General features: G+C 44.7%; 1 protein-coding gene across 1 annotated transcript in view; it reads left to right on the top strand.

Annotated features, from left to right (window-relative positions):
* PSD2 (pleckstrin and Sec7 domain containing 2) overlaps positions 1–18,262 on the top strand; it is a 225,685-nt gene that overhangs the window by 169,536 nt on the left and 37,887 nt on the right. The window contains exons 8-11 of the mRNA XM_006264057.3: positions 2,871–2,960; positions 5,878–5,921; positions 11,308–11,498; positions 16,789–16,859. Coding sequence (XP_006264119.2) covers positions 2,871–2,960; positions 5,878–5,921; positions 11,308–11,498; positions 16,789–16,859 — 396 coding nt within the window. The remainder of the gene's footprint in view (positions 1–2,870; positions 2,961–5,877; positions 5,922–11,307; positions 11,499–16,788; positions 16,860–18,262) is intronic.

The raw sequence follows: 18,262 nt of genomic DNA, 5'->3' as shown, positions 1-18,262 counted from the left end.
CACAATAAGCCTGTGAAAATGGTGTCTGGGCCCGTGATCTGTCCACAAAATCATGCGTCCACCTACTCAAGTTGGGTAGACCCTTACACGTGGCCCACATTACCTAGGGAAGGAAGGAGCAACTGTTGATACTTGATCTCATTTTGGTCATGGCATCTTAGGCTGATCAGCTGTTTGTAGAAGGGCACATAATTATCCAAGCTGTCCCAAGAAACAAGCTTGGGACTTATTCTACTTACAGCAGAATGAATAGCACTCCACTGAATGAGAGAGGAGATTCAGACATGATCTAGCTAACTAGCTATTGCAACATATATTGGGTTCATAGCTATGCTGTGTATAGAACTGAATAGTCCACTTCAAGTGATTATTCACTCTCCTCTTCAGGTCCATGAACATGTAGGATTGGGTGAAATTTCCTTTCTCCTAGTTATGATCCACACTTGGCTGTGGGAAAGGCCTCCAGTATTCTCTTCCTCTCATTGACCCATGTTTGTTGGTGCATATAAACCTATACTTATGGCTAGATAGTTACTCAGAGATATCTGTTTCTCTAAACTGTGTAAGCAATCACTTACAAGGAGGACCCAATTCAGGAAGGTAGTTTCATTTATTTCATTATACACATGAAGCAGGAGTAGGAACCCAGAAAGACAGACCAAATTCAGACCTGCCATAAGCAAGCACAGCTTTCACTGAAGCCTGCTGACACCTGGACTGAATCTGGCCCATTATAGTGGAGGAGTTCAAACAGCTAGTCCTTGTCAATTAATGTTGCCAGGAGCCTGCCTTAGGTTCCTACAGAGCATTTTTTGTTGTGAAAATGGGAATAGATGTATGATTTCATCCTCTTCAGTAGCTCAAGAAATGACTGCTTTCCTCAATGCTGCTACAGGCTTTGTCTTGGCTAAAAAATGTTCGTTGTACAAGAGAAAGCGCAAAGAACCGTAACATGAATACCCTTAGTTGACTCAGCAAGCCTACTGCCTACACTCCTGTCCTCCCTGTGCGAGGGTATTCAATATTTCAGGGCCACCAGTAACATTGCCCTCTCCTGGAAGTTCATCAGTATTATGCTCCTGTCTCTCTCTCCCTCTCTCTCTCTTTCTGTTTCCTCTTTGTTTCCATACCTCCATCCACACATTTGTTCCAGTGGCTGTTTCTAACCCACTAACTCACCTCCAAGCACATGTGTGTGCCTCACTGCCCTCTGCTCAACAGAAACAGCACTGCTTAATTTTTGTTATCTCCTGTACTATTAGAAGTCCATTAGAACAAGCAAGCAGAGGCCTGGAGCCATGAGTGTTAAAATATGAGTGTCTAAATTTAAGCTCCTAAATAAGAACTCAGTTTTTCAGTATTACTTTAAATGTGAGCAGCTGCTGCTGCTGGGCTCTAAGCTTTCTGGGAATCAAGTCTCTTTTATTTGAGTTTTATGTACTTAGGAGCCTAATTTTAGGTACCCATGATTGACAACACAGGCACATGCTTTGGAACAAGAGGATGTAAGATGCATTCCCATGACTGCTATGGGAGTCTGTATGGTTGTAGTGTTCAGCACAATGATGACAGCAATGTCCTAGGAGGCTGCAGATTTGTTACAGTACTTTACTTCTCTCTTCTGTGATCTCCCTGGGGTACCAACTAATCCAAAACCTAGTATTGATAGTATGCATAATTAGGAATATCAGACAGAGTCATTCAAATGTGGCACCAACAACCAGAGGAGCTAAAAGAGAAATATGTCCTCAATTCAGCTGCAGTTAATGAGACAGCAAGGGGCAAAACTAGACATGTTAATCCCAAAGCCTGCCCACATGGTACTACCTAATGCTGTGGACAAAAGGGGCTCAGAGCTGGAAGTAGTGACAGCTGTGGAGCTTTGAATGCCATGCACAGAGATTAATACCTCCAGGGAGTCAACAAGTTCCCAGTTAGCGTCCTAATTTGCTATTGTTTTATGAGCTTGCATTACATTCAAGTGCTTAATTCAAAAACAAGTGCCTGGGGGCTGCTCCCTGGGTTTGATTGCATTGGGAGACCATTTTTTGATGACATATTTGTTTGTTCTTAGAGATTTTTCTCTTTGGCCAACATTGACTTAAATCCAGTGACTCATCTTTCTACATTGATTTACCTAGTCCTTCCAAAGGGGGACACACAGATTTCACCCAGCCAGTCATCATCCTTGTCATTGCTTCTGAACAATAAGCTTTGTGTTTTTTCATTTTCCAGATGGAATACATTGCTGAAAAACAGCACAGGCTAACCACAGCAGACAGCCCTATTAGTCTATGTAGGAGCCTCAGTCACTGCGGCTAACCTGCCTGAATCTTTCAACAAAGCCTGTTGTATTCCACATTGCTAGATCTCAATAACAGAAGATCTTACATAGCCACAACCTTTGCATTGTCTGACAATTCTCACCAGAAATGCTGCAGGTTCTTAGTGCCGCCAGAGGATGAAAACAGTAGTCTAGATTTCTCATTGCCCTGCCCCTTACTCATTTCCATCAGGGCCAAAAGATGAGTGCTACTTACCACATTGGGATGATGGGCCTTAATGCCCACTTTCCTTTGCAAAAATTACCTCTCATTCAATAGGCTTTGGGCTCAGCCCTTTATAATGAAAGAAGCTATTTGAGATACTGCATCAAAGTTCAGATTTCAAATACCAGGGACCAGAGTAGTGAGCCCAGCAAGAGTATTTAAATATAATGGAAGAAACACAGCATTCCTGAGCATTAAGCTTTGGGCCATTGGGTCAGACCCAGCTCCCTTCAAATAAATCTCTCAAATCTGTTCTTTAAAAATTGTTTGATTAAACTAAAAACTGTCTAGGATTTAATGATCTACTACTGTGTATTACAGAATATTGGAAAGAAGATGTCATGCCAGCAATTTATAGCAAACCTGGATGGCTTAAACAATGGGAAAGACTTTGCAAAGGATTTGCTGAAGGTAATGTGATATAAAGAGAGAGGGATGACGTCTTACGGTAATACCTAAAAGTCCCAACTTAGAGATAGGATCTATTGTACTAGGAGCTGTGCATAGGCAGAGAATGAAGAATTTACACTTTAGGTAACCAAAAGTTCAGATGAACAACAGAAGCCAGAGAGGAAAGCTCAGACAGCAGATCAGTGTCACAGTTGTTCAGGCTCCTAATCAAAATATCCTTGCTACTGAACCACAGAGAAATAACTGCAAGAGCCATTTTAACCAGGCCCTCCATCCAGGTTCCATTTATATGTACCATTTATATGTTTTACTTCAGGATGTTTTCAAATTTTATAGCCCTCACAACTAAAACAACAATGCCTCAAACTGAGCTGAGCACATACCATATTTTCTGTTCCCCAGAAAATGCTGGATTTTTTTAAAGAACATTATCCTGAATCAAAACAGATGGCAGAAATGTGACATTTTCTGCAGAACAAGTAGTTTTGAAAAATTCTATACTGGAAGAAGCAACACATTTTTAAACAACTTGGGACTATCCAGCTACCCCTTCACTCTCAGTCTGGTAGACCAACTTCTCCAAATCCATACCTCCCTACAGGTACAGCTGACCAGCCGGGGGGAGGTGGGGGGGAGCTGGGGAGCTAGATAGCCCAGCTCTCTCATCTGCTGATGATCTGGCAAGTAGGCATGCCATTTTCTTTCCATAAAAATTTCCACAAAACAGGCACATTCCCAAGGAATATTCTAATGCAATCAAATTAGTAGTATTTTCCATTGGAAAACTATTCCACTAGAAGAACAATTTTATCAGCTCCAGTATCTAAAGCTTGAAACAATTTGGCCTGTTAGAATAAGTCACTGAAGGTCTGTTTCCTGCACAATTTTTATTCATACTAGTTGACTCCTTTCCCACCTCATAAGCTACCAAAGCATAACTGTCTGTTTTTGTAGTTAGCAGACTTGCATCACCATGCATCTGAGCACAGAATAATACACCCAAATGAATACAGCCAGCCCGCAAATGCACCATTCCCTGCATACACCTCCATCTTGTTTAAATACAACACATTCAGTTGCAGGGAAAAGAAGGTTGTACATGCTACAATGAACACTTTCTCTGTTTCAGAGAAATTAACCCAACCAACACTGTTATCTGTTGCAAAAATTTTAGCAGCCTGAAATGGAGTATTTTTGCACAGAAGTTGCTGGGGAACGAAAGCCAGCTAAGCTCTGTGCTTGCAGTTTGAAGTATAATGGCCAGAAGGAACATTTCCAGGTGCCCTCTAGAGGCCACATGTTTTACTAGGTTCAGCTCAAGGATGAGAGTCTGGACTGCCCTGAGATGCTTTCAAGGGTGCTGCAGGGCACTGCACAATGCTAGCACTGTTAAGTGTATAAACATGATTTACAAGAGAAACCCAGAAATTCCAAATATGAAATCATGACCTGTTGTAGTCTTTCCAAATTCTTTGCAACAGAAGAATTGCTGTGTTATTTTCCTGTAGTCAAAAAACAAATAAAAACTAAGATCTGGCATTTTCTGAGGATGCCTTTAGTCTAAAAAAGATTGAGAACTGCTGCCTTAATTCCATCTCAGCTTCTGGCATGGTGTATGGAAACCTTAGGTATTTAGATCTCTCAGCACCCCAGTAAGGTAATCAGACCCCACTGTCCCATTTCACACACTGGGAACCTGAATCACAAAGAACCGCCCAACGTCAAACACCAAAAGCAGAATGTAGGTCACCTGCTTCTGGAGCCTAGTTTCAGGTGTTAAATTTCATTGTCCTAAGCCAGTTCTCAAAGAGTGGCATTTTATTTTTTCCTTTTCATCTAAGTGGCCATTTTGAGATGTATACAGAGTACTTATGCATCCAGGGGTATTCTGTCCCTGGACATGTAGTCCTACACATGTGACAACTATGTTGTCAAGCAGACTGAGCATGCACGGTAGTAGCTGTAGCCTACACTTGCCCACTTTGTGGATGGGTAGCAGACTTAGACATTTAAACATGGAGTCAGCCAGGGTGCCTATATGCATGCTTGTTCACATTCTAATTAGAATGCATCAGAGTAGACTTGATTAATTGAGTCTGTTCCATGTTCTAATTAGAACATTTTGCTTCACTGTCATGTGTATTAAGCCCCCGTGCATTCAAAATGGCCACAGGAGCACTTTATCTGAACCTTGTCAAATGAGCTTTAGATAAAGTGTCCCAACGGCCATTTTGAAACATGCAGGGTCTTAATATATGTGATGGTCTGGGCTCTGCCATCTTCACTCTGTGCTAGGGGTTCATCACTTACTATTGGGTCATTTCAAATATCCCTCCCTGCACTTTGCCTTGGGGTGGGAAAGCCACTGACAGCCTTTGAGGAGGCGGGAATTCACCCAGGAGCAGCTCCAAGTCACAGAGCCTATTCAGAGCCTGTAGGCTCTGACTGGAAGGCAGGGCTGACCTACATGGTTTTGCTGTTGAGATCTGCAGCAGAGATCCCTACACCGGCTGTGCATCTAACCCTGCTCAGGACTTCTTCCTTCACCAGACCAAGTCTGCAGTTCAGTCTTTGTCATTTGGGAGAGGCAGGCCAAAGGTCTGTTTAGGCCTTTTGCCCCACCAGGCAAGAGTGGTTAGGACATGCCAGTTTCTATAGCCAACCACACCCTGATTCCTGTTCCCCACCCGAATGGCCAGGTATTCACTTAGAGCATGAATCCAGAGTGACCCTCACTCTTGTGCCTTTCTATTACAATAGTTGGCTGCTCCGATATTTCAAACAGCTGTCCAGGAACAAATCAGTACTTGGGCAGCTCACTGAAAATGTCTTGTGGCAAGGTGGTCTACAGCAGGTTTCTACAGAAAGGATGTTCTTGGAGGAGATGCTAAGGGCTAATATTATGTTCTTGTTTCAGACGCTGTATAACTCAATAAAAAATGAGAAGCTGGAGTGGGCAATGTAAGTATCGCTTCTAAGTATTATCTAACTCCAGAGGCACTATCTCTAATAGCTGTAGACAGCGCCAGGATTTAGGAAAGTGCATCATTAACACAGGCTGACTCTGGAAATGCTCCAACAAGGAAGTTTACCTCTGAAATTAAACCCCATGCACTTGGCCAGTGGAGGGCATAGGTGGCAGTTCAGGCAATGAGCTTGCCCAACTCTGCACAGCAATGCATTTCACCCACTCACAAGCACACACCCTTGCTCGAGCAACTCCAGTGGAGAGGTGACTGCCATCCTGAAGGAACAAGGTCTGATTTTTTAGCTACTCGGTAATACAAACATTTCCTTTTCAGCTTTGAAATGTACCTGTCAAATTCCTGGGGCCTCGAACACTGCCCCTTCCCATGGTTGGATTTATTTATGTATCAGAAACCTGCATAAGGCATCCATCAGCGTCCAAGTGCCTAGATGATGCTCACTAGGAGTAGATGCCTGTGCTGTTGTTTCTGCAGGAGGTCTCATGTAAAGGGGGTGATTACTTGAGTGACTGAGTGATTTGGAACAGCACCCACCATGTGCCACCTACTTTCCAAACACTTTAATATGGGTGGTCTTTGATCAGAGAAGCTCTAAATCTGAGGATTATGTTAGTCACTCAGAATTATATTCTCTTCCATGTGAGCTTGGTTTATATTGCAGTCACACCACAGAAGCTTCTCCATTTGGAAATAAGCTTCAGTCCCCACCAATTGAGGCACCTGGAGTTATTTTCCTGATGTATACCCAGGTAGGAATTGGATGCAGTTTAACTAACTGTGATGATAAATCTCAGAACAGTTAATACCATAATCACACCACCCATCATGACCATGTAGTGTATATGTTAATAAAATGCTGTATATGATTAATATAATAATTATTATTATACATTTTGCAACACCCATACCCAAGCTCTGCTTCATTTCTCTAATTTAAATTATATTCCTTTATAAATTAAGCCCACTTGTGGTCTGAGTGTACAAGGCAAGCCCCATTGACTTCTATGGGCCTCAACATGGATACATAATTTGTCTTGTGGGAAACTTCTTGTAGGGGTGCGGCTTTAAATGTCAGCAAACAACTCTCTATTCTTTTGGGGGACCATCTTCAGACAACAGCTTGTTTACATCTAGTCAAAGGAACATGGCACTGCAAGGGGCTTCCTGGGTTATCGAGTCCAGCCCCCTCCTGTTTCAAGCAACCATGTCATATAATCCAGTTCATAAATTTACTAGGCTCTGATAACTATTTGGCCTCTGTCCGCTTCCCTTTGCCTTGCCAGCTGCCTCTTGCAGTTATGCACTTGTGGCCAGACTTCCAGAAGGTCTTAGCACATGCAGTTCCTGTTGACTTTGATGTGAGCTGAGTGTATGGAACTACCAGCGGTCAGGCCATAACTTCTGTGCAGTTTGGAGTGAAGCGTGCAGCACCCTCTCTCAGTGAAGATGATCACATTGTCCGGTGATTAACCACTAAATACAGGTTTGGAAGGATATTCTGTCAAGAACCACCAGAGGGTAACTCAGGAAAAATTTGCACAGCTACTAATACTCCTGCAAAACAATGTCCTCTGGCCCATTACAGTGTACAAAGTTGGTTGATTTGGGGAATCTATGGTATGATGCAATCAAATAATGCAGCTGGAAAATAGGAATGCAAAGGAATGTTGCCTAGTAGGCAAACTCTTATTTGATTTCCCATCTCAGTCAGCAAATGTAGAGGTATATCCCTAATGTGGCAAAAGCCCACTCCCAACAATACAGTTGGTACAATTAAAAAAAAAATCACAAAAATCCTTGCCTCTCCTACATGGAGCACAGGGCAGGAAGCAGACAGCAGAGCAGCTGATTAGGTAAGGAAAAGGAATTGGAGTGGCACCTGAGGAATATGCAGGGCTTTTTGTGGCACATCTACCAGAAAGATTGGCCTTGACTAGCATCTGATGTTCAACAGAAAGGAACCAAGAATATTACCATAAGTTAGTCACTAGAGGGAGCCATCCAGCTCCACTAAGGCAGCTGAAATGCACTGGCATCTGGTAAGAAAATTTATATAAGGGAGTTCAGAGAAAGTGCAGCTGGTTCAGCTGAATACAGGAAGAGTCAGGCTATTATACAATTGTTGCAAAACACCCAGCTTTTGGGAGGTGGAACCTTTCACCCACAGCAGACATGGGGAAAGAGAGCCCCTGCATGGGGAAATGCCAAATGCTAGAACAGTTCAGCTCCCATCTGGATTACACTGGTTTTTCTGAGGTCTTTCTTCTCCACCCATCCTCCCATTTCCATGCGCTCTCTTTGTTCCTCCCTTTGTATCAGTCTAATCTGGGACGAAGGTAAGGTGGATGTTGCCTTGCTGCAGGGTTTCTTGCTTTATTAGAGGGAAGCTAGCTGTAACATGAGAGATCTCTTGCCTTCTCTGCACTGAGACAAATACTCCATGGAGCAAGGAGTTCTTGGTGTGGTAGCAGAGACAAGTCTTGAGCACATACTCACATGGGCTAAGCAGACCCCATGCCAGGCTGTCTGCTTCCTCCTCATTCCTACCATTGAGGCAAATAACACCACCCCTCACCATTGTCAGATCTGTCTCCCATTTGTTACCTCCCCTGAGTCATCTGACACCCTTACTACCCTGCCCCCTAAATAGCCCTCTCTCCATAAAGTCTGTAATAGGCTGAAATAATACTATTGCACCCAGACACACAACCAGGGCCGGACCACAATTTTTGGGGCCCCCTGCAAAATATAGTTTTGGGGCCCCCTGATGCAAAGAAGCAGGGGGCAGGAGGTGGCAAATGGCTGGACGTGAAGCCAGTGGCGATGGCGGCATCACAGAATGGTGGCAACCACCTGCCCCCCCCTTGCTGTGGCACTGATTTGAAGCGTTCACGGCCGCAGGGGTCCTCTCGGCTGCAGGACACCTTGCAGCCACAGGTTCTTCAGGGTAGGACGGGACGGCCTTGCACACAACCCCAACATGTGGAAGGCAAATCTTTGTAAGAAGGCTGTGGGCTCAGGATCCACAGCTACCCTGCCCTATAAGGGAGCTTAATTGCCATCAGACAGGCAAGCTTTCAAAGAACCCGAAATCCAGAGGTTCAGAGAGGGACAGGGGAATGTAGCAAAAGTGACATTCAGATTCTTTCAAAATAATTGGCGTTATCCAGCAAGTTCTATTTCAAACAGCTGAAGTGGAGGAAGTCACCATCTGTTTGGATGTTTCTTCAAAGTACCAAAGCTCTGGAGGCAGGAGACTTTGGTAGTTCTAACTTCATGCACTGAAGCTGTCCGCAGAAATACTGTTGCTTCCTGCTCCTGGTTTCTCAGCCATGAATTGCAGTAAAGTTTCGTTTAGAGTTTCAATTCATTCTTACTTTATCGAAACAAGCTAAGAAAAAAAACCCAGACAGGAGTAAGGTTTACACTTGTGTACTTGGCATTACACTTATTTAAAAAAAGTAGGGGACAGACAACACAGCCCTCTAAACCTGGGTAATGTTGGAGAACTGCTCCTGAAAGAATCGGGTAAAACAATACCTGGAAATCTGTTTCCTTCCTTGTTATCTAAGTGTACAGACTTGGTGATCTATATGGCATTTTTTGGTCTTCTCAGTGTCAAAAATGGCACTTACACAGTTTGGCATTCTATTTTTGGACATACTGACCTGCACACATGAACAACTGTATGTGACTAATTGTGCAGACTGGGCATTCACAGTTGTAGTCAAGGCACATATATACACCTCTTGTGAACACATAGTGGCCTGAGAGGCCCAAAAGCAAATAACATGACTACCCAACTTAGCACCAAGAGTGGAAAGGGACTGCATGGATGTGCCTTTCCCCTCCATAGCTGAATGGCTATGACAGTCACCTGGGAAGCTGTGGGGTTTTGTACTTTCCCCCCCCGTCCCCTAAAGGGGGCTTGAACTTGGTCTTCCTGACTGACAAGCCAACAGAGTACTCTAGACACCATGTCATAGGACAGCCATTATCTACTTCTTTCTCCAACACTCCTTTTGAAGCTGAGCTGCTAATATAGTCCATGGGGAAAATAAACAAAGGGCAGAGCAGGGGGTACCTTCTTTGTCACTGGAAGCAAGGGCCAACTAGAACTCAGGCTCCCATCCTGCCAGACCAGCAGCCACCTCATAGTCATGCATCCTCTGGCTCCTCTTATGCCCATGTATCTCCCACGTATCACCCAGCTTGAAAAGGAGCACTAGAAGAGGGCTGGGCTGATATCTGCCCGTGGCATGTTCATTAGAGTGCTCTGTTAAGACATCAGAGAGACCTAGTTTTGAACCAACTCTGCATCAGGGCCTCTGCATTGCGGAGTTAACATCCTAGCCGCTGAGTTCTTGGAGAGAAGTATGGTGGGATATATATGCTTTTTCTCCTCCATTTTTTTACCACTGCATATGCTCAGGCTGTATATGTAGTCACAAACACATGCAGGACTACATGGCTAGGAATAGCATTCCAGCCTGACACATGTCTGATAATGTCTAGCCTAGGGGAAGGCAACCCTTGGCACACGTGCCAGTGTGGGGCATGCAAAAGCAGTTTGCTTGATACACATGCCTCAGGGTGGACAGCAAGAGAGCTGTGAGGGGCCCAGTCATTGTTGTGGCAGTGCAGCTCCAGCCTGTTCCCCTCCATCCATCTCAAGGCACACATGCACCCACTGCCAGCAGTGAGCCAGGCCGAGGCTCCACGGACCCTGGTGCAGCTGCTTGCAGTTTCTCCACTGCCTGCTGCAAGAAGCCTGGGCTCTGTGGCAGCGAGTAGGTGCTTGCCCAGAGCCTGTGCTGGCTGTGGCAGGCAGCTAGAAGGCTGCAAATAGTATACATGCCTTGGGTGTATACATGCCTTGGGGCAGACGGCGGGAAAGGGGCTAGGGCTGCCACAACAAGGATCAGGCCCCTCGTGGCTTCCCCATCATCCACTTCTGGCATGCCAACAACTTACATGTCAAGATTGCAAGTGTTTTTGGCACTTTGCCCAAAAAGTCACCAATATCCAGCCTAGCACCTCCTTTGTTTAAATAATGTCACAAAGCTGTAATGAGGACAGTCACAGATTGTCCAGTTTACAATTATGCTCAGTGCAATGCCATTTGAGTTGACAGGACTTCAACTGTGTTTATGAGTGGGGAATTTGATGGCATGCATTATATTACCTAGGTTAGCATTATTTAAAAAAAAAAAAAATAGAATAATGACTTGTTTTATTATTCTACCACCTCTATAATAAGTGATTCACTTACATCAAGGGCAGTTAATGCATGGCCTGATACCTGCATTTTTAAAATCACATGCTCTTTGTTCAATGTATTCTCTGGATTTGTTTCCAAGTGACGAAGACGAATTGAGAAAATCGCTATCGGAACTTGTGGATGACAAATTTGGAGCCAGTGCAAAGAAAGTGACAAGAATCATTGATGGCAGCAATCCTTTCCTGGACATTCCCCAAGCGCTGAATGCTATTACCTACAAGCACGGTGTCCTCACGCGGAAAACCCACGCTGACATGGATGGAAAGAGAAGTATGTATTAAGACACTAAAAAGAGAAGTTCAGAATCTGGTCCGACATGGCACTAAAGGACATGTAGGGAAGAGAAAACTGATTTGATCAAAACCTGCAGTAAAAAAAAGTATGTATAGCATCAGGCACACGCCTGGGTAAAAACAGTTAGCAAGAGTCATAGAGGACTGTAGGTAAAGAGAGTAGGTAAAGAAGTGGACACGCTGGAGGGCAGGGAACAGCTGCAAGCAGACCTGGACAGGTTGGACAAGTGGGCAGAATACAACAGAATGCAGTTCAACAAGGAGAAATGCAAAGTGCTGCACCAGGGAGGAAAAATGTCCAGCACACCTACAGCCTAGGGGATGACCTGCTGGGTGGCACGGAAGTGGAAAGGGATCTTGGAGTCCTAGTGGACTCCAAGATGAACATGAGTCGGCAGTGTGACGAAGCCATCAGAAAAGCCAATGGCACTTTTATCGTGCATCAGCAAATGCATGACGAATAGGTCCAAGGAGGTGATACTTCCCCTCTATAGGGCGCTGGTCAGACCGCAGTTGGAATACTGCATGCAATTCTGGGTGCCGCACTTCAAGAGGGATGTGGATAACCTGGAGAGGGTCCAGAGAAGGGCCACTCGTATGGTTAAGGGCCTGAAGACCAAGCCCTACGAGGAGAGACTAGAGAAACTGGACCTTTTCAGCCTCCGCAAGAGAAGGTTGAGAGGCGACCTTGTGGCTGCCTATAAGTTCATCATGGGGGCACAGAAGGGAATTGGTGAGGATTTATTCACCAAGGCACCCCCGGGGGTTACAAGAAATAATGGCCACAAGCTAGCAGAGAGCAGATTTAGATTGGACATTAGGAAGAACTTCTTCACAGTTCAAGTGGCCAGGGTCTGGAACAGGCTCCCAAGGGAGGTGGTGCTCTCCCCTACCCTGGGGGTCTTCAAGAGGAGGTTAGATAAGCATCTAGCTGGGGTCATCTAGACCCAGCACTCTTTCCTGCCTATGCAGGGGGTCAGACTCGATGATCTATTGAGGTCCCTTCCAACCCTTACATCTATGAATCTATAAAGACATGGTTTGCAAGGTTGGTAATTTTTACCTTTGCTGTTCCCTTTTGAGTGAATTTTGCCCTATTGCAAAAATGCAGTACAAGACACATGCAGAACTTAAAACCCTATTTCGAAGGTGGAGTGATACATCATCCTGTAATGATGCTTTACATAGGCTGTTTCTCCCTGGCATATATTGATCTCTGCCATCCAACTTAGTTATTTCCCCACCTGATTTCTAGCAAACAGAATGTTTGTTTTAATTACCAAAAGTGGTGACAACACAAAATGAGAGATCTCATTGGCTCCACGTGGGAACAGGAGGGCTGAGGACTTTTCCCCTGGAAACCGCCCCCCATCTACAGACCTAGCCACAACAGCAGTCTTGGCCCAGGAGCTTGAAGAGGGGGAAATACCTGCAGACCTAGCTGAATAATGGATGGAGCCCATGTAGTGCTCCAAATGGAGCAAGGGCCCTTTTGTCTTGGTACTTCTCCATGGGGAAGCTTAGACCCAGGACTAAAGTTCCAGACACACAACATTTTGACATCCACACAATTTACATTAGTTTTGTATACCAGCGTACCAGGCAGCAAAGCCTGAAGGAAGAGACCCAATGAGTACATGTTCCCTCTAGGTCGTAGGGGAGCAGGGGGAACTTAAGCAAAGGGTTACTCCAGGATAGTCAGTTAGATTCTCTACAGCTGCAGACAGAAGACATTTATATCAGTGTAACTTACACTGGAGCATGGTACTATCGTTTTTTATGGGCAACTTCAAACTGAATCGCAGTGATTTTTGGTGTAGAGCTATATATGGTTTGTCTGCTCCACTTTTAAACTAGTATAAAGGCACAGTACCTTGATGTATATGTGTTATGTATCTGCACCCTCTGGCCACATCCCAATGTGCAGGGGCATGTGCTTGCAGCGACAAAAATAGCAGCAGCACAAATTTGTGCTGCTACTTCTTGCTGCAGCACATGCTCCTGTAGGTGTGTTTTGTGCAGGGACAAATTGTCCTGCTTCAGGAAAACTGCCCATGCCCAGCTCCTCCCAGTTCCTGGTGTGCTGGAGGAGTCAGGGCATGACTGAAGGAGTGGAGACACTCTGGCAGGCAGCCAGAGCATCTCCCTGGATGATTAAGCCCCCATGTCTTTGGATGGACATTCCTGTTGCATGGGCCATGCTGCATTTTTTCGTAGTGCTTTTTATTTGCTACTGGAATTTCCCAGTAGCAAATTTTGGCCCCATGCTTCCAACTTGCAGTCAGCGGCACATTTTAATGTTCCCTACCTGCAGTTTGTGATGTCACAAAGAAGTTTGTGGCGCCACAGAAAACAAGCCCCTGTTCATCTGGATTCAGCCTATGGGCGTGTCTACACAAGACACTTTACTAAGCATTAGACTAATCTAACACACAGTAAAGCATCACCATCTACACATGTGCAGCAATGTGCATGCAGTATATTAGTCCAATGCACCATTTTCTAGTACCTGTAGATACATTAGCTAATGTGCAGTAGCACACATGTAAAGGCTGACTGGGAGCAAATTGCAGGGGGGCCACAGGGGGGTGCAGGGAGCTGTCCTGGCTCAACAGGATGCTGCCTGCCAGCCATATGGAGACTGGGACCTGTTCTGATCTCCATGTGGCTAGGAGATCTGTTCTGGCTGTGAGGCAGCTGCCTCCCAGCCATGAGGAGATTAGGAAGGGTCTCAATCTCTGCCCTCCCTGACCCCCACCCTCTGGAGCTGGGGGCTAAGTCCCAATGCCCCCTGCCAGCCTAGGGCTGGCACCCAAGGGAACCTGGAGCTTCCCTTGGCTGCTGCAGGGGGCCAGAGCAGGGCAGGAGCGGCCCTAGACTGGACTGCTTCTGTCAGACTTAATTTGCTGCCAATGGGGGCACATGTGTAGACGTGCACTGCGAAGAGCTTTAATGAGCCTGAATTTCCTGCACAGAAAATTCTGGCACATTAATTGCACATGTAGATGCACCCTTGTGTAACACAACAGAGACCCAAACACTGCTATTAAAGAAGTAGGTCTTAACCAAATCACTGCAGACATATCCCCATAGACTTTGGAAAGTCAAAGTTTAATTGCTGGTCCCCATTTCTATTCTAGACTTAACCAAGACTCTGCAGCCCAGCACTCTGAGCTATAGGGGAAGTTCAGCTCTAGATCCTTCCTCTTTAAAGGGCTCATCCAGATCCAAAGAAGCTGAAGTTGAAGAAAATCTGGATATAGACCTCAAGTCTGAGGCTTTTGCTCATCCACATTCTGCCATCACATTGTACATGCACAAGTTCCACTAGCAACAGGATGCTAAGTAACATTGACTTCAACTGGGAGTACAGGAAGGATAATGGAAAATATATTTGGAAACTGTTGTTTAATTACTGGTGATTAGTAAAACCTTTGAGGATTTTTTTTGTTAATGGAGATGAATGGCGCAGTCACTGAAGCCCATTAAAAGCCCATGAATACATAAGATTATGGCCCAAGGTCTCCCTTCTCTTGGCAGTCTCTAAGTAAGTATATAAGGGTACTTTTGTCAGCCTCTCCCATCAGTGCCTTAGCATCTTTCTTCTCTGCCTGCCCATGGTGGACTGTCTCCTCTGCAGTACCATACATTGCTATAGAGATGTCTGCAGGGAGAGCTGGTTGCTTAAGCGCCTATCACTATATGTTTGAAGGAACAAGGGAAGACCTCAGCTGCCTTACCCATGACATACACAGTCACTTGATCCATGCAGCAAGCATATGGAGGTTGTGATATGTCTCATACCCTTACCCTGGAAGAAAATGAACCAGGCTTCTAAGGAGCAGTCATTTCCCCAGCCTGCAGCGCCTGGCTGAATTACTGCTTCCCTTTCTCCTCTCTAGTACTGACACCAGCCAATACCTAAGCTACAGTATTTTCACCTAGTCCCAACTCAAAAGAGACAACAGAGACAGACTGGGTAAGAGAACAGGGCACAGATAATAGGGCACTAGGCTTGAGATCAGGAGCCTGGCATCCCATTCCTTTCTCTGCCATTATCTTGCGGCAGATGCTCCATGCTGCTGGGTGAGTCACATAAACCTCTCTGCTCCCATGTTTCCTTATGCACTAAATAGATCTAATGACCTCTCCCTCCCTGCAAAATACCTTGAGAGCAAGCACAAAAAGAGCTAAATTGGTGCCAAGCATCCACTTAACACCTGGACATTGCAGTAATAAGAATGTGCTAGTCTGGGTGTATAACCAAACAAAGCGAGGAGGGTTGGGAATCTCTGTGACTCCTTATCTGCCTCCAATTTCTTTCCATCTGGATTTGATCATCTAAGAGGTACAGAAATCCTTAGGGATTGCAACAAAAACATGCTGGCAGCTATGCCCACCAGTTCATGCATCACAGACAAAGGACGTGTGGTTATCTGGAAGAGAGCTGCATTGCTGGTCCTCAATCTAGCATGCATGAATATCACTGTCAGCAGCGATTGCTAGAGATAGCAGCTAGAAAGCCCACAAAGCCCATTGAGCAGAACAGTAAGGTATAAACTGGGATTTAGAGATTCAGCCTAGCATGCAGCATTTGGGTCTGTGACAGCAGGTACCAGACATGCCTCCAGCTGAACCTGGCCATCTGTTCTACCCAGATTTTAGGCCATAAGGCCAGGAGTTCACCCAAAGATCTATAAGCAAAACACATTTCCCTCACTTACAAATGTTGAGCGAATTTCAGATTGAAAAACTTAGTGGTCTGGCCTGTTTGTGTAGATACCCATCAGTTTGCCTGCATACCCAAAGCCTGTCTGAATTTTCAGAGCCTTTAGCCTACAAATCTCTGTAGAACAGGGTGTTCCCTGTGATCTCCAGTTTGCTTAGCTGAAGTGGAGTTTCCCACAAAAACACTCACCACTTAGACTTTTCTAATTCTAGGTATGGATGTCAAGCTGAGCAAGAATGAGAAATAATGAAAATCAAGGGGTCAGCTGGACTTCAGGTGAAGGCTTAAGGGGTCTTGCACTTGAACGGTTCACCTCATTTTTGAATGTCAGTTGGGTGTTGGATGCTTAAGTGGTTCAGCATTCCCTAGTTAATATGGGTAGAAGCCCAATATACTGTACCTGGGAAACCTTTGGTTTAGTCGGGGGATATCTGTAGTGGGTTTTCGTGATGGTGATACATTGTCTTCTTCCAAACTGACAGCCAAGTAGTAGTGTCATAAGCAGGAACGTATAACAAATTGGTTTTCTTTTTTTTAGCTCCCAGAGGAAGAAGAGGGTGGAAGAAATTTTATGCTGTGCTTAAAGGGACCATTCTTTATTTACAAAAGGTAAAAATGACCTGTCCTATGCTGGTTTTAGCTCTTTTATGCTACCTCCAAAGGAGTAATGCTTCTGCATTGCAAAGTGCTCGTGAAATGTTGCAGATATTGGAGAATGAGGCATTCATTCTGGATCCACACTCATGATGCCACCATTGGGTTCTGTGGGATTCCTGCATAGTAACCCACAAGAAGTGATATACAACCAGTTCTATAACTTGGGATGGAGAACATGATAATCTTTCATGAATAACTTAATTGTCAGGATATACAGAAGGGAACTATTCACAGCCTCAAAAGAGTAACTCGTAAGTAGCAATGGTGTAAAGCTAAAAAAAAAAGGTCAGACCTAAAATTACCAGGATTTTAATAGAGATGGCTGAGGCTTTGTCACTGCAAGTATTCCAGAATTGGTGAGATAGGACATTACAGAGCCATGCTATATTTTGTAGTCCCACAAAGTTGAGACGGATGGAGAGTCAAACTGGGCTTGTCTTGTACTGTTATTTTATACTGCAGTAATTTACCTGAGCCTAACTAGTCCTATTGACCTCAAGAGAGGAACTTGTATGTTTAAAATTAGATACAGGCTAAAATACCTTTCTGAGTTGGGTCCATAATAATGATGGATACTATGGTATTTGTCTGCTTCCTTCCTGGCAGTATCCTGAGGGTTTTTTATAATAAGGTTGCGCCATACTTCCCAAAGATACTGCCAGTTCTATATGGCCAAAACTATACTCAGTATAACCCCAAATTAATAGTTCCCCATGGAGGCAAAGGTGAAAACCAGATGAGAAGATCAGTTTAGATGCCATTATTTGGTGTTCACATATACTGTCAGTTGTAGCCTCCACCTTTCTGCCTTTGAGGCCATTTGGATGACACTGTGGTCTTCAGGTTGTTGTGGTTCTAACTGAAAAGCTCCCAGGTGAAAGGACTTTACTTGACTGTTACATATCCCACAGCAAGGTCTGTCCAAGTCTGCCCTCCTTGCATTCATTATACAGGAACATAACCCACTGAACTACAACTGAACTACATTAGCAACATGTGCTGTACAGTAACCCACTGAACTCACCTTGCTGGAGCAGCACTTCCTGTAGGTAGATGTTCGTGTGTACTGCATTAGTATCTCCACAGCAGCAAGAGCAAGCAAATAGTGGATTATATAAGAGCAGCATAAAGTTTCCTCAGGGCAGCATGGAGCTATGACTCAGAACCCTGATCACACCCTCATGATTGCTGTGTTTTGCCAGATCCTATAGAGTATGTGATGAGGCCCTTGGAAATCTGGCATGAGTTAATCTAAATATATTTTATGGTTGCTCTTAGCTAGCTTGGAGTTTTACGTGCATGCCACCTTAAGTTGTGACAAAAGCAGATCTTGAAGAGTCAGGCTGGGCTGGGTC

The sequence above is a fragment of the Alligator mississippiensis genome, chromosome 9 (genome assembly GCF_030867095.1).
Source record: "Alligator mississippiensis isolate rAllMis1 chromosome 9, rAllMis1, whole genome shotgun sequence".
Lineage (NCBI taxonomy): Eukaryota > Metazoa > Chordata > Crocodylia > Alligatoridae > Alligator > Alligator mississippiensis.
This window is presented reverse-complemented; position numbering and strand designations above follow the sequence as displayed.